Genomic DNA, 17,113 nt, shown 5'->3' on the forward strand with positions numbered 1-17,113 from the left:
GAGCCCAATCCCGGAACCCACCCACCCCAAGAACAGCCCTCAAAAGATTTAAACAATGAACCCCCCAGAACATGAGCTCAACAAGTACCACAAAACCCTACCCCAACACCTCCCCCTCCTCCTAGCCCAGCACAACACACAAACTGGTGTACCCACCACATCTCCCCATACACACACATCACCCCAGTCAGCAAGCTCGACAACATCCACTCCAGAAGGCAGACCATTACCGCCAGCCATCAGAGGCAGCTCTGGCCATACAGGAGTGAAAAGGGACCCTGGGCCACCTCAAGAAACAGAAAAGCCCCACAGTTACAGCTCAAGGCAACAGAGCAGAGGAAAATCACAGTCAAATACAGAGCCGGACAGGTCCCTCCAAAGTCCAAATGGAAATCCAATGTGGAGCCCAGGGTCGCGGCCGAGCCCGAAGAAAGAGCATCTCCAAGGACAGGCACCCATCAGGCTGGACCAGCAGTAGAGGAAATGACACCAGCAGCACTGGTAGAAGGCAGGTCCGCATTCCACGCGTCCAGCAGGTTCTGCGCCTCCGCTGCGGTAGAGCAAAACTGAGTGGCACCATTATGATGAACCCGCAACCGTGCGGGGCTGAGGAGGGCGAAGCGAATGTGGCGGGCTGCCAAGGTAGAACACACCGGTGCAAATGCTCGCCGTTGCTGGGCCACTTTGGTGGAGTAATCCTGAAAGCAGAGCACTCTGCCGTTTTGATAGGTGAGAGCGCGCTCTCCCCGAGCCGCCTGAAGAATAGACTGTTTGTGAGCATAGTTCAGGATCTTCGCTATCACCACCCGCGGCCGGGCCTGATGAGCCGAGCGGAGGCCCAGGCAATGCGCCCTCTCAATTCGGAGAGGGCCCAAATCAGCAGGGAAGATGACGGAGGTAGCCAACCAGGTTTCCAGCTCGCCCCTCAAGCCCCGCTCTGAAACAGCTTCAGGAAATCCAATAAATCGCAGATTGGACCAGCGAGATCTGTTTTCCAGGTCCTCAATGCGGTCCTCGAGGGCGGAGATAAGGCGCTGATGTCGGGTCTGGGCATCCTCCACGTGCTGCAGCTGATCCTCCACGGCACTCACCCGCTGCCGGAACGCTACCACCTCCTGACCCATGGTGTCCAACGAGGCTTGGACCATAGCCAACTTGTGGTCCAGAGGCAGGAGTTTCTGCTCCAAGACGAGCCCCATCGCCGCTGTTACCCCTGATGTTATTTCGGCAATCCAAGCCGGCCCCCCCGTAGCGGCTCCAGGACTCGTCGGCGCCGCCATTTTGAAATCTCCGTGCTTGCCGCGGTCCTTATTCTTGCGGGCCGATTTTAACGACATGCCCCCCTAGAAAAGACCCGGAACTTGCCCACTGGATCCGGAGGGGTGGAGGTGCACGCAGGGCCCAGTACAAAGGCTCAAAGAGCCGAAAAACTCCCGATAAGAGAGGGGAATCTGAGAAGGGCAGCGGGAGAGACACAGGCTAGCATCTGCCCTGTAGCATGGCGTCACGTGATCTCCTGAACATCCTTTCATTTGTGTGAGTTTTTAGATGGATCATTGAAATTTCCTTCAGGCTAAAGCCTTTTCCATTTTCAGTACAGTGCGATGGTTCTTCTCTGTTGTGGATTTTCTGGTGGGTTACAAGGTTACGCTTTAAACTGAAGCATTTCCAACATTCAGCACACACGAAGGGTTTCTCTCCCAGATGCATTCTCTGGTGCTTATTGAGACGTTGCTTTTGTTTGAAGCTCTTTTCACATTCAGGGCAGGGAATTGGTCTCTCTTCTTTGTGAACTTGGCAGTGGTTAATAAGACCTTGCTTGTGATTGAATGATTTCCCACATTCGGGATAATTATACAGGTTTACATCTGATACTGTTGTCTCTTCAGGGATTCTCTTCTTGCAAAGGGTTCTCAAAAATCTCATGGACGTGGGTGGGATTTCTTCTTGTTGGGCTTTTTGCTCTAAGAGGGATGGGTCCTTGGGTGCAACTGTTTTTTGTGTGTGAACCCACTGGTGTACCAAAAGAGTCTCTTTGCGACTGAAACCCTTCCCACACTCCGGGCACTTGTAAGGTTTCTCCCCTGTGTGGACTCTCTTGTGCGTGACAAGGTTGTGCTTCAAGCTGAAGCTTTTCCCACACTCAGCACATGAAAAGGGTCTCTCGCCCGTGTGCAGCCTCTGGTGATTTATAAGATGTTGCTTTTGAATGAACCTCTTCCCACACTCTGTGCAGGGAAATGGTCTCTCACGGTTATGCGCTCTCTGGTGTTTTGCTAGATGAAGCTTTTGGCTGAAACTCTTTCCGCAATCCATACAATTAAATGATGTCTTCCCCGTGTGGAGTGTTTGATGGCTGATAAGGCTTCGCTGGTAGTTGAAGGTCTTCCCACATTCAGTGCATTTAAATGGTCTTTCTCCAGTATGTATTCGAAGGTGGTTTATGAGGCCATATTTATATCTGAAATTCTTTCCACAAACTGCACAGCAGTAACCAGGCCTGCCTGAGATGTCCTTTTCTGGTGCAAGAGGTCCTTCAGTGTGAACGTCCTCCACCCTCACCTTCAAATGGGATTCCTCTTCTTTCACTATAAGTATTTCATGTTCCATTTTAATGTCTGGAAGCTCCGGAAGAGTTTCCTGGTGGACTATCTGAGGAACCTGAATATTTTCTTCTCCAAAGACTGTGAATGCTGGAAGAGATGAATGTTCAGATAGAAGGTCTACCCCACTTTCCATTTTAACATCTATAACTTCCTGAAGAACTTTCTGCTCTGCTATTAGGGATATTTTCTGATGAGGGTTATCTATACTCATATGTATAGGCCCTGGAAACATCTGTTGGGATTCATGGTGAAAGCTCTTCTTACCTTGGGAATATGTAATGGGGTTCTCATCTTCTTGTGCCTCCTGTTTTAAGACAGAATCATCATTTGAGCTGAAGGTCTCTGTGATCAACCTTTCCACCGTATGAGATTTTTGATGGGTCAGGAAAATTTCCTTCCGGCTAAAGCCTCTCCCACATTCAGTACAGTTAAAAGGTTTTTCTCCAGTGTGTATTCGAAGGTGGTGTATAAGTCTGTGTTTATGATTGAAACTCTTTCCACAAATTACACAGCTGTATCCACACCTGTCTGAGATTACAGGATGAGATTCCTGTTCATGCTGAAGGTTTTCCATATTCCTGTCTGTAGACCCTGGAAACACTTCCTTTTGATATAGTAGAGTTGACTCAGGATGAAACTTCTTCTTTCTTAGGAGACAAGTAATGGAGTTCTCTTCTTTTAAGACAAAATCATTCTTTGGACTAAAGGTCACTGTGAACATCCTTTCTTTTGTGTGAGTTTTTAGATGGGTCATTGAAATTTCCTTCTGGCTAAAGCCTTTTCCATTTTCAGTACAGTGCGATGGTTTTTCTCTGTTGTGGATTTTCTGGTGGGTTACAAGGTTACGCTTTAAACTGAAGCATTTCCCACATTCAGCACACACGAAGGGTTTCTCTCCCAGATGCATTCTCTGGTGCTTATTGAGACGTTGCTTTTGTTTGAAGCTCTTTTCACATTCAGGGCAGGGAATTGGTCTCTCTTCTTTGTGAACTTGGCAGTGGTTAATAAGACCTTGCTTGTGATTGAATGATTTCCCACATTCGGGATAATTATACAGGTTTACATCTGATACTGTTGTCTCTTCAGGGATTCTCTTCTTGCAAAGGGTTCTCAAAAATCTCATGGGCGTGGGTGGGATTTCTTCTTGTTGGGCTTTTTGCTCTAAGAGGGATGGGTCCTTGGGTGCAACTGTTTTTTGTGTGTGAACCCACTGGTGTACCAAAAGAGTCTCTTTGCGACTGAAACCCTTCCCACATTCCGGGCACTTGTAAGGTTTCTCCCCTGTGTGGACTCTCTTGTGCGTTACAAGGTTGTGCTTCAAGCTGAAGCTTTTCCCACACTCAGCACATGAAAAGGGTCTCTCGCCCGTGTGCAGCCTCTGGTGATTTATAAGATGTTGCTTTTGAATGAACCTCTTCCCACACTCTGTGCAGGGAAATGGTCTCTCACGGTTATGCGCTCTCTGGTGTTTTGCTAGATGAAGCTTTTGGCTGAAACTCTTTCCGCAATCCATACAATTAAATGATGTCTTCCCCGTGTGGAGTGTTTGATGGCTGATAAGGCTTCGCTGGTAGTTGAAGGTCTTCCCACATTCAGTGCATTTAAATGGTCTTTCTCCAGTATGTATTCGAAGGTGGTTTATGAGGCCATATTTATATCTGAAATTCTTTCCACAAACTGCACAGCAGTAACCAGGCCTGCCTGAGATGTCCTTTTCTGGTGCAAGAGGTCCTTCAGTGTGAACGTCCTCCACCCTCACCTTCAAATGGGATTCCTCTTCTTTCACTATAAGTATTTCATGTTCCATTTTAATGTCTGGAAGCTCCGGAAGAGTTTCCTGGTGGACTATCTGAGGAACCTGAATATTTTCTTCTCCAAAGACTGTGAATGCTGGAAGAGATGAATGTTCAGATAGAAGGTCTACCCCACTTTCCATTTTAACATCTATAACTTCCTGAAGAACTTTCTGCTCTGCTATTAGGGATATGTTCTGATGAGGGTTATCTATACTCATATGTATAGGCCCTGGAAACATCTGTTGGGATTCATGGTGAAAGCTCTTCTTACCTTGGGAATATGTAATGGGGTTCTCATCTTCTTGTGCCTCCTGTTTTAAGACAGAATCATCATTTGAGCTGAAGGTCTCTGTGATCAACCTTTCCACCGTATGAGATTTTTGATGGGTCAGGAAAATTTCCTTCCGGCTAAAGCCTCTCCCACATTCAGTACAGTTAAAAGGTTTTTCTCCGGTGTGGATTTTTTGGTGGGTTATAAGATTGTGTTTTAAACTGAAGAGTTTCCCACATTCAGTGCACATGAAGGGTCGCTCTCCTGTGTGCACTCTCTGGTGCTTTGTTAGATGTTGCTTTTGGATGAAACTCTTCCCACATTCGGGACAGGGAAATGGTCTCTCTCCTGTGTGGATTCGATAGTGGTTAACGAAACTCTGCTTGTGATTGAAAGGCTTTCCACATTCTGGACAGCGATATGGTCTGACCCCAGTGACCGTCTTCTCCTCACGGAACTTTTCCACATCAATTATTAACTGTGGGCTCTCTTTAGGGAGGGCGGATTGCTTTAAGAGTGAAGGTTGCATGTGAATTCTCTGGTGGGTTAGGAGAGATTCTTTTCGACTGAAGCCTCTCCCACACTCTGTGCAATTATATGGCTTTTCCCCTGTGTGGATTCTCTTGTGTGTTGCAAGGTTGTGCTTCAGGCTGAAACTCTTCCCACACTCCGTACAGGAGAAGGGTCTTTCTCCAGTGTGCAGGATCTGATGCTTCTTCAGATGCTGTTTCTGAATGAAGCTCTTCCCACACTGGCTACACATGTACGGCCTTTCTCCTGTATGGATTCTCTGGTGTTTCAATAGATTGTGTTTATGTGTGAAGGTTTTCCCACATGCAGTACAAATGAAAGGTCTCTCTTGATTCTCCTCAGGGCCCAAAGTACCCAAATTCAGCTCACCATTTGAGCCATCATCAACGTCCTCTATCTTGCACTGAATCCAATCGTATTGGAGTCCTTCTGAAAACTGGGAATAGTCTTCTGACTCTCTTTCCGGCAGCATCTCTTGGGGTTCCACCTTTATGACTTGCATGCTTCTTGTGATGGCTGCATTCATGGTGCTCTGATCTGCAAAAAGAAGAGAGACATTACATGTTAAGTACCACTGCTACTACCATTCTTCAAGCTTCGCCAGGTCTTTCTTCATATTATTCACACCATCCGGCGTGTTTACTCTATTGCAGATTTTGGCATCATCCGCAAAGAGGCAAATCTTACCTGACAGCCCTTCAGCAATATTGTTTATAAAAATGTTAAAATGAACAGGTCCAAGAACAGAACCTTGAGGCACACCACTGGTAACATCCCTTTCCTCAGAGCGATCTCCATTGATCACTACCCTCTGTCGCCTTCCACTCAACCTGTTTTTGACCCATCCCAAGGGCACTCAGTTTATTTATTAGACATCTGTGTGGAACACTGTCAAAGGCTTTGCTAAAATCTAAATACACCACATCTAGCGCACATCCTCTACCCAATTCTCTGGTCACCCAGTCAAAGAAATAGGTCTTGTCAGACAAACTGATCAATTTCTAGTAAATCCATGTTGTCTCCCATCCTGTAATCAACAGAAACATCTGTGCATCATAAAATATGTTCATTTTAATACTAATGAGCTCTTTTTAATACATATCTATATAGACATGTGGAAGTGGGAAATGAATATGAATCCAAAAAAGGAAAAAACTCCACTTAAATCTAAAAGCACTATTCCAGCGGAAGAAAAAGGCCTCAAGGGTGCAGGCATAAAACTGGGGCTGTACTATCGCCCACCTGGTACGCCAGAAGGAGTCGGACACGACTTGGAAGCTGAACTGAGACAGGAATGCAGGACTGGAAGTGTAACAGTGATGGGGGACTTCAACTACCCGGGGATAGACTGGAGTACGGGTCACTCCAACTGCACTAGGGAAACAGGATTTGTAGAAGCTGTGAGGGACTGCTTCATGGAGCAACTAGTCAAAGAACCGACGCGAGGGGGTGCTACTCTTGACCTCATCCTAAACGGATTAGGGGGGCCTGCAAGAGGGGTAGAAGTGGGAGGACCACTAGGCAACAGTGACCACAACGCAATCAGATTCACATTAGAAAGGGGGACACCCATCGTAAGGAGGACCGCAACAACTGCGCTCAACTTCAAGAAAGGGAACTATGTTGCTATGAGGGAAATGGTGGGGAGGAAGCTCAGAAACATCTTTAGGATGGAGACTGTAGGAAGCGCCTGGACCCTATTCAGGGACACCCTGCAGGAAGCACAAAGAATGTACGTCCCCAGTTTCAGGAAAGGCTGCAAGAACAAGCGGTCAAAGGACCCGGTTTGGATGTCAACTGAAGTAAAGAGGGCAATAATTGATTAAAAAAAGTATCCTTCCGGAGATGGAAAAAGGACCCAAAGGAAGAAAATCATCAGGCGCATAGGAAATGCCAAAAGGAATGCCACCGAGAGGTTAGAAAAGCAAAAGGGAAATATGAAGAGGGGCTGGCCAGGGAGGCGAAAAACTTCAAGGCATTCTTCAGTTACGTAAAGGGGAAGCGACCAGTGAGAGAGGAGGTGGGGCCGTTGGACGATGGGGATAGGAAGGGAGTGATTAAGGAGGATAAAGAGGTAGCTGAGAGGTTGAACACGTTCTTTTAGTCGGTCTTCACGAGAGAAGACACATCTAATATACTGGACTCAGAGGAGCTCATGAGTGGGGAACAGGCCGAAAAATTGGAGCACATAGAGGTAAGTAAGGAGGATGTCCTCAAACAGATAGACAGGTTAAAATGCGGCAAATCACCGGGCCCAGACGGGATCCACCCAAGGGTTCTGAAGGAACTAAGACAAGAAATAGCGGGCACAAACCAGCATGTTTGCAACCTGCAGCATGTTTGAAAACTGGAGAGGTACCAGAGGACTGGAAATTGGCGAATGTCACACCTATCTTCAAGAAGGGATCGAGGGGTGACCCCGGGAACTACAGGCCGGTGAGCCTGACTTCAATTATAGGGAAGATGGTGGAAGCTATGATCAAGGACGGCATTTGCGAGCACATCGAGAGAAATGGCCTACTGAGAACAAGCCAGCACGGATTCTGTAAGGGAAGGTCGTGCCTAACGAACCTTCTGTACTTCTTTGAGGGAATAAGCAGTCGGGTGGACAATGGGGAACCCATAGACATCATTTACCTCGATTTTCAAAAGGCTTTCGACAAGGTGCCACATGAAAGGCTGCTTAGGAAGCTGTGGAACCACGGGGTGGGAGGGGATGTGCACAGATGGATCAAGCACTGGTTGTCGGGTAGACTGCAGAGGGTCGGAGTAAAGGGCCAATATTCTGACTGGCGGGGAGTCACGAGCGGTGTGCCACAGGGATCGGTGCTGGGGCCGTTACTCTTCAACATAATTATCAATGACCTGGAAAAGGAGGCAAAGTGTGAGGTTATAAAATTTGCAGACGATACCAAACTGTGTGGCAGAGTTAGGTCCAGGGAGGAGTGTGAGGACCTGCAAAGGGACCTGGACAAGCTGGAAGACTGGGCAAACAAATGGCAAATGCGCTTTAACGTGGAAAAATGCAAGGTCATGCATATAGGGAAAAAGAACCCGTTGTTCAACTACAAATTGGGGGGGGCATTGTTGGGAGACAGCAGACTTGAAAGAGACTTGGGTGTGCTGGTGGATGCATCACTGAAGCCATCTGCACAGTGCGCAGCAGCCTCGAAAAAAGCCAACAGGATGCTGGGCATCATAAAGAGGGGCATAACAACCAGGACGCCGGAAGTCATCATGCCATTGTATCGAGCGATGGTGCGTCCGCATCTGGAATACTGCGTTCAATATTGGTCGCCGTACCTCAGGAAGGACATGGCGGTACTTGAGAGAGTCCAAAGGAGAGCAACGAAACTGGTAAGAGGGCTGGAACACTGCCCATACGCCGAGAGGTTGGATAGGCTGGGGCTCTTCTCTCTAGAAAAAAGGAGGCTCAGGGGAGATATGATAGAGACCTTCAAGATCATGAGGGGCATAGAGAGGGTGGATAGGGACAGATTCTTCAGACTGAAGGGGACAACAGGTACGAGGGGGCATTCGGAGAAACTGAAGGGAGATAGGTTCAAAACAAATGCAAGGAAGTTTTTTTTTCACCCAAAGGGTCGTGGACACTTGGAATGCGCTACCGGAGGAAGTGATCAGGCAGAGTACGGTACAGGGATTCAAACAGGGATTGGACGGATTCCTGAGGGATAAAGGGATCGTGGGATACTGAGGGAGGAGCTGGGATGTAACACAAGTATAGAAAGCTAACCAGGTAATAAGTATAGAAACCCAACCAGGTCGTGAATGTGCAAGACCGGAGGGTTAGGACTTCGATGGGAAGATAGGACTTCAATGAGAAACCAAGGTGGCAAGGGGGCCCCTTCTGGTGATTCAGACAGGTCGTGACCTGTTTGGGCCGCCGCGAGAGCGGACTGCTGGGCAGGATGGACCTATGGTCTGACCCGGCGGAGGCACTGCTTATGTTCTTATGTTCTTATTCATCGTGGCAGAGCTGAAAGCTCAAACCTCCTCCACCCACATCATTGGCCAAAAAACTTCCGGAGAGAATGTGCTATAACCATTATTTTAGCGGGACTGAAACTAATAGCAGCTTTGCATATAATGTAGGTAACAGTGATATAATCGCCAACGTTTCACTGTATACAACCATTTCTTCAGGGCTTTACACACTTTCACTTCCCTCGCTGGTAAGAGCAAGAACGCAAACAATACAATAATTGTGGCTTTGACTTAGCTGCAGCTATTTTCCCTCCTATGTCCCGGCCAGCAACGGGCTTCAAGAGTGTAGCCAGTGCCAGCGTGCGATTTCCCTCACGGATCCACACCGTTGGTGCCTCAAGTGCCTCGAGCCTGACCATAATCCTAAGTCATGCGAGCGCTGTGCTACTCTTCAACCTTGAGCCCTTAAACGTCGTCGGATTTTAGTGGAGAAACTTTTCGGGATGGACTCTTCAGTCACACCCTCGGCCTCTAGCGCTGCCTTGGTCCTACCTTCTACCGAGGGTCCTACTGCTTCCATGACTCCGACCTCGAACCTCATCAGACCTTCCTCATTTGGGACGTCTCTGACCTCGAGTACACCTGTTGTCTCTTCCCCTGAGCTTCCCTCAGGTCAGATACCTAAGCAGAAAGTTCAGGCGGTGGTCCTCAAGCTTTCCAAGACTTCTAAGTCGAAGCATATCTCCACTGCCATCTTGAAGCCTATAGCCTCAGCAAGTGGTCCGGTTTCAGACACAGATCCATCTGTACCGGCTTCTCTCCAGACCACGTTAGAGCAGCAGTTTGTTCAGTTACTGAGCAAATTTGGGCCGATGCTGTCTTCTCTAATCCAACCTGGGCAATCAGCAGTCTCCCACAAGGTCGAGTCTCTGCCTATGCCTTGAGCTGAACCTTTACACTCTATGCAAAGAGCAGAGTCTTTGTGAGTGTCTGGTCTGGCATCTACACGCTCTATGCAAGGAATAGATCATTCGCCTGTAGCACTGCCTACTTCCATCCCTAGGGCGAAGTCTCCTCAATCCTCAAGACCTGCTTCCAGACACCACTCTCGTCTTAGATTGAGGCCTTCATCGAGGCATCCATCCAGGCATAGGTCTTCTTCCAAAGAGCAACCTTCTTTGTCTAGGCCTCATACCAGACCTTCCAGCTCTTCCAGACCACCAACTCCTCGATCGAGGTCTCCGCTTCCAGACCTTGAGGACTCAGCTGCTTCCATTGCCTCATCCAAGTCTCCATATTCTTTCAATTGTCATTTCTCCAGAGAGGCTTCACCTTCGACCCAGGCCGCCTTGAGGTCATCGAGTCCTTCTCGAGGCAAGGCCTTGGCAGATCATCTGTCTTTCTCTGCTTTTCTTCGCCAGATGGCTGATGACCTAGAACTTCAATTAGATGCTGGTTCTAAGTACTTTAAGGAGTATCTCAAGGTCATGCATCTCTCTCAACCTCCTGCAGAGTCACTTAAGCTTCCTCTTCACAAGCTTTTGTCTCAGACTTTCACATGCTGCTTGGAGACTCCTTATACTATTCCTGCTGTTCCAGGCAAATTGGACTCCAGGTATAGAACTCTGCATTGTAAAGGATTTGAGAATTTGCAGTTGTCTCACCAATCCCTTCTTGTGGAGTCCTCCTTAAAAAGATCCCATCCTTCCAGAGTCTATGGGACCGGATAAACTACACCCCAGAGTGCTTAGGGAATTGAAAGATGTCCTGCGGAGCCGTTAGCTGCGCTCTTCAATCTTTCCCTAAGCATGGGAAAAGTCCCATTGGACTGGAAAACAGCTGACGTCATTCCGCTCCACAAAAAGGGTAGCAGGTCAGAGACTGCAAACTACAGACCGGTCAGTCTCACATCAATAGTGTGTAAACTTATGGAAACATTGATTAAACACAAATTAGATACAATTCTAAATGATGGGGGGGCTGAGGGATCCCCACCAGCACGGTTTTACAAAGGGAAGGTCCTGCCAATCCAATCTAATTAGCTTCTTTGACTGGGTAACAAAAAAGCTAGATAAGGGAGAGTCCCTGGATGTCGTGTATTTGGACTTCAGTAAGGCTTTTGATAGTGTCCCACACCGTAGGTTATTGAACAAAATGAGTTCATTGGGATTAAGAGAAACATTGACTGCATGGGTTAAAGACTGGCTCAGTGGCAAACTTCAAAGGGTTGTGGTAAATGGTACTCCCTCTGAAACGTCGGAAGTGATCAGTGGAGTGCCGCAGGGGCTCTGTCTTGGGTCCAATCCTATTTAATATCTTTGTACAGGACCTGTCTCAGGGACTTCGAGACAAAATTATTTGCCAATGACGCTAAACTGTGCAATGTAGTGGGCAGAGTAACTGTGCCTGATACTATGACGCAGGACCTACTTTTACTGGAAAAATGGTCTAATATTTGGCAACTGAGTTTTAATGCCAAAAAGTGCAAGGTTATGTACCTTGGTAGTGGAAACCCATGTAAAACTTACACCCTAAATGGTGAGACCTTAGCAAGAACTGTTGCAGAACGGGACCTGGGAATAATCATTAGTGAAGATATGAAGACTGCCAATCAAGTGGAGAAAGCTTCATCCAAGGCTAGACAAATGCTGGGTTGCATCCAAAGAAGTTTCAGCCGAAAGCCTGAAGTTATAATGCCGTTGTACAGGTCCATGGTGAGACCCCATCTGGAATATTGTGTTCAATTTTGGAGGCCACACTATCGAAAGGATGTGCTGAGAATGGAATCGGTTCAGCGAATGGCCACTAGGATGGTCTCAGGACTCAAGGATCTCCCGTATGAAGAACGCCTAGGTAAGTTGCAGCTATACACTCTTGAGGAATGCATAGCGAGGGGTGACATGATAGAGACGTTCAAATATGTTACAGGCCGTATTGAGGTAGAATAAGACATCTTTTTCCTCACAGGACCTACGACTACAAAAGGGCATCCGTTAAAAATCAAGGGTGGGAGATTTCATGGTGACATCAGGAAGTATTTCTTCACCGAAAGGGTGGTTGATCGTTGGAACAAACATGTGAGGTCACTTCAAGGGAGTGTTTAGGGGGGAGGGTTATTCGAGTGGGCAGACTTGTTGGGCCGATGGCCCTTTTCTGGCCTCATACTCTATATTTCTATGTTTCTATGCTACTGTTCCTCCTGGAAGGGAGGGGAAAACTATGGACAAGTTTGGACGTTGTCTTTACCAAAATGCTATGATGTCCTCCAAAGTCTTTAATTATAATTGTATCTTCGTTACTTATTTCAAGTCCCTCATTGATCTTCTTCCCAGATTTCTCAATCACCTGGATACACAGAAGCACTTTGAATTCCAAGAAGTTATTGCTACTCTGTCACAACTCAGATTGCATCTTCTACAGTCATCTTATGATGCCTTTGAATTGTCAGCCAGGGCCACTGCTTTCTCTGTAGCAATGCGCCGCTTAGACTGGCTTCGCACCATTGACATGGACCCTAATCTTCAGGACCGCCTGGCTAACATCCCTTGTTCAGGCAATGACTTCTTTGATGAATCCATAAAGGCAGCCACTAAGAAATTATCTGAACATGAAAAATCTTTTGCTTCCATTGTCAGACCAAAGACTAAGCCAGCTCCTATGAAACCTTCACGCCCTCCTCCAATTTTACAGAGGCGTTATGTTCCGAGCGCGGCTTCTTACAATCGAGCGCCTCCCAAGAAACAACAGCAACAAAAGGAATAGAAACCTCAGCCTTCTGCTGCACCTAAGGCTGCGCAGTCTTTTTGACTGTCTAAAACAGAGCATAACCTCCATTGTTCTGTCTCTGTCCTCTCTTCCCCCCATAGGAGGTCGCCTCCATCATTTTTATCACCGATGGGAGACCATTACATCCGACCTCTGGGTGCTGTCAATCATCAGGGAAGAATACTCTCTTCATTTCACTCAGGTTCCACCAGAGCTTCCTCCAAGAGAGTATCCTTCCAGTCCATCCCAGACCACCCTTCTTCTTCAGGAAGCTCAAGCTCTGCTTCATCTCTGTGCCATCAAACCAGTTCCTTTGGAACAGCAGAACAGGGGTTTTTACTCCCGTTACTTCCTAGTTCCGAAGAAGACGGGCGATCTGCGACCCATTCTGGATCTCAGGGCTCTCAACAAATTTTTAGTCAAAGAAAAATTTTGCATGTTATCCCTAGCGTCTCTATACCCCCTTCTAGATCATAACGATTGGTTATGTTCTCTGGATCTCAAGGAGGCGTATACCCACATTCCCATTCATCCGGCCTTCCATCAATATCTCAGATTTTGGGTGGGGAATCTGCATTACCAATACAGAGTGCTACCCTTTGGCCTGGCTTCATCTCCCAGAGTGTTCACCAAGTACCTGGTGGTGGTAGCAGCAGCTCTCAGGAACCATGGTCTTCAGGTATTGTCCTACCTAGACGACTGGCTCATCAAAGATTCAACATCTCAGGGGGTTATTGTAGTGACCCAATGGACTACGTGGTTCCTACAAAGCTTGGGATTCAAAATCAACTTTCCCAAATCCCAACTTCAGCCCTCTCAGAATCTACAGTTCATCAGAGCTGTTCTGGATACTATCCAACTCAGAGCATTCCTTCCTCAACGCCGCACTGAGCTTACCGTGGACCGGCGGTTGAAGAACACTGTTTTGGGCTTCATGCACGTGCCAACCCTGTGGACCGGTGGTTGAAGATCACTGCTCTAAGCTGCGCTGGAGCGTGGCCACACATGTCGCTTCAGAGCCCTGCACAGCAGCTCTTGACTGCCATGCACCAGGAGCAGCACTTCTCACCTCCCTCCTGCCTCCAGGATGTATCTTGGAGCAGGTCAAGCAGCTGCTCCCTGCAGTCCAGGTTTCATCCATCCTCCACCCCTGCGGGATCCATCTCTGCAGCTCTTTCATTCTTTGGGCAGCCAGCAGCGTGAATGAACACGCTGCCTTCAGTGGCTTGGAAGCTTTCCCTCTGCTCCTGCTTCCTGTCCTCCATAGACAGAAAGCTGTAGCAGAGGGAAAGCTTCCGGGCGTCGAAAGCAGTGTGTTCACTCATGCTGCCAGCTGCCTGAAGAATGAGAAAGTGGCTTCCTTACCGGATCCTGTGCAGGGGAGGAATGCAGAGGGGTCACTGGGGGGATCTCAGGAGGGGGTGCATTAGAGAAATGCTGGACCACAGGGACGGAGATTGAAAAAAAAGAAAGATTTCAGACCTCAAGGGCAAGGAGGGAAAGGAGAAGGAGAGGGCAGAAATGCTAGACCATGGTAGGGAATAGGAGAAAGAAGGAAGAAAAGGTGATAAGAGGAATGAAATAGAATATGTACAAATGGATCAATTTTTCACTCTGTCAAAAATTACAAAGATACTCGATGAAGTTACAGGGAAATACTTTTATAACCAATAGGAGGAAATCTTTTTTCACTCAGAGAATAGTTAAGCTCTGGAACATGTTGCCAGAGGATGTGGTAAGAGCAGATAGCGTAGCTGGTTTTAAGAAAGGTTTGGACAAGTTCCTGGAGGAAAAGTCCATAGTCTGTTATTGAGAAAGACATGGGGGAAGCCACTGCTTGTCCTGTATCGGTAACATGGACTATTGCTACTCCTTGGGTTTTGGCCAGGTACTAGAGACCTGGATTGGCCACTGAGTACGGGATACTGGGCTTGATGGATCATTGGTCTGACCCAGTAAGGCTATTCTTATGTACTTTTGAGATACCAGACCAGAAGAATAAGAATAATAATAACTTTGTTTTTATATACCGCAATACCACAAACAGTTCAGAGTGGTTTACAGAGGAAGAGACTGTATTACAAAAAACTTTGAAAATTACAGCAAGACACATATAAGCACATATAAGTATACAAAATGTCATATTTAATCCAACACCTTGAACCTTCTCCGTGTCCCACCACGAAACCCTGCAGCAATGCAAACTATTGCCAAAACTAGTGAGCACTTATAAGATGAAGGAATGAGATATTTTGTGCATTCGTGAAGATTTAAGGGAGAAAAAGAGATGTTGAACTACTAGAGGGTGAGGGAAGGAGAGAGAAATGCCAGACCAAGGAAGGGAAGGAGAGGAGAGGAGAATGACAGAATCAGTGGCGATGAACTCAGAGGATCTAGAATCAGAAAATAAGAGTAAATATTGAAGAACTAAGGCCAGGACTGGGCAGACTTGCACCATCTGTATCTGTAGATGGACTGGAGTGAGCTTTGACGGAGACTTCAGAACCTAAGAAAAGGACCAGGCAGAGCTTTAGATTCTTGCCCAGAAGTAGCTAAAAAGAAGAAGAAGAAAAAAATCCCCCAACAAACTTTTAGATTGAATCAGGTTGGGCAGATTAGATGGACCATTTGGGTCTTCATCTGCCGTCATCTGCCTCCAAACTCTCAGACTTCACCTACCTTGCCAAGCCACTATATGGCCTCTCATAATCAATCTCTGTTTTATCTAAATGTCCTGTCTTTGTTACGCCTTTATATTATATGTCTTATCATTGCCTTGTATGTAACATCGCTGTAAATGTACAGTCTCTTCTTTTGTTAACCGCATTGAACTTCCATGGTATTGCGGTATACAAGAATAAAGTTATTATTATTATGTTGCTATGTTATGTTACTATGAAAGGAGAGATACACCAGATCACAAGAAGGGGGAAAGAGAAGGAGTTGGATTGCAGACACATTTATTTTTAAATATTTTCTTTAAAGTTCAACTTTTCAATTTTATATTATACTTTGACATCATTTTCAAAAATTGCTTGCTTGTCTTTGTGCCCGCCCCCCAGCCCAAATCAACTGCTACTCCGAATACATTATAACTTGCACAGCCGCTAACCTGGCTCAGAGGGAACATTGCTCCTGAGCCTTTCACCTTTAAACTTCCTCCTATGCCCTCTCATTCCGGAGCTTCCTTTCAAATGAAAGAGACTCGACTCATGCGCATTTACGCCATGTAGGTATTTAAATGTCTCTATCATATCTGCTCTATCGGGGGGAACGGAGAACAAAGGTTCATGGCATTTCTCATCCACCCACTTCATCCCTACTCTTGATTTTAAAGTGTGGAAGCAGGGACTACAACTCCCAGCATGCACTCTGATGAATACTAAACTGAGCAGAGCGTAGCATGGGGAGAGACACAGCACTGCTTAGAAGCTGACAGCACAAAAGGACCCTCGCCCTGGGCTGTCTCATATTCCCTCCCCCTCCCCTGAACATCCTGCATCTCAATCTGCAAAAAGGAGTCAAGGCTATGACACACATGGCTGCTCCTGCGAGGAGAGCACACAGGCCACTTACCTAAAGACAGCAGTCAGGCTATGGTTTAGCAGGGGGGTGGGTAGCAAGGATGCACAATACAGAACATGGCAGCTCTCCCCCAGCAGCAGAGCGGCACAGGCTCCTACTGACAATGTCTGCCCAATAATGGCTCCCAGCTCAGAGAGAGGCACCATGGGAGCTCTGGGACAGACCCAGAAATGGGAGGGAAAAGGAGACAGGCACTCTGGGTAAGGAGAGATGCCTTAGAGCTCTAAAAAGAGGGAAAGGGAGGGGGGTAGACAGGCAGACTGGGCACCGAATGCTCTGCCACAGCCATAAAAACTGAGAAAAGAGGGACAGGGAGGCTGGATACTGAAAACTCTGATAGTCCTTAAAAAGGGAGGAGGGGGGTTAGGCAGCTTGAGTACTGAAAGCTGTGGGATACCCTTAAAAAGTGGAAGGGGGGGATAGGAAGGCTGGATACTGAAAACTCTGTGATAGTCCTAAAAAGAGGGGAGGGAGTGGGGGGGGGAGACAGGTTCAGTAGTGAAAGCTGTGTGAAAGCCTTAAAAAGTGGAAGGGAGGACAGGGAGGCTGGATACTGAAAACTCTGTGATAGTCCTTAAAAAGGGGGGAGGGAGTTGCGGGTGGGGGAGCGGGGT

At 47.2% G+C, this 17,113-nt stretch overlaps 1 protein-coding gene across 1 annotated transcript; it reads right to left on the minus strand.

The window, feature by feature from the left end:
- Positions 1 to 1,443: 1,443 nt before the first annotated feature.
- Positions 1,444 to 16,624, minus strand: LOC117354773 (zinc finger protein 658B-like). The gene is made up of 2 exons (XM_033932735.1): positions 16,491 to 16,624; positions 1,444 to 5,741 (listed from the first exon to the last, which is right to left on the minus strand). The coding sequence occupies exon 2, from the start codon at positions 5,728 to 5,730 to the stop codon at positions 1,480 to 1,482; it is 4,251 nt and encodes a 1,416-aa protein (XP_033788626.1). The 5' UTR covers positions 5,731 to 5,741; positions 16,491 to 16,624; the 3' UTR covers positions 1,444 to 1,479.
- Positions 16,625 to 17,113: the final 489 nt, after the last annotated feature.

Source organism: Geotrypetes seraphini, chromosome 2 (assembly GCF_902459505.1).
Source record: "Geotrypetes seraphini chromosome 2, aGeoSer1.1, whole genome shotgun sequence".
NCBI classification, from domain to species: Eukaryota; Metazoa; Chordata; class Amphibia; order Gymnophiona; family Dermophiidae; genus Geotrypetes; species Geotrypetes seraphini.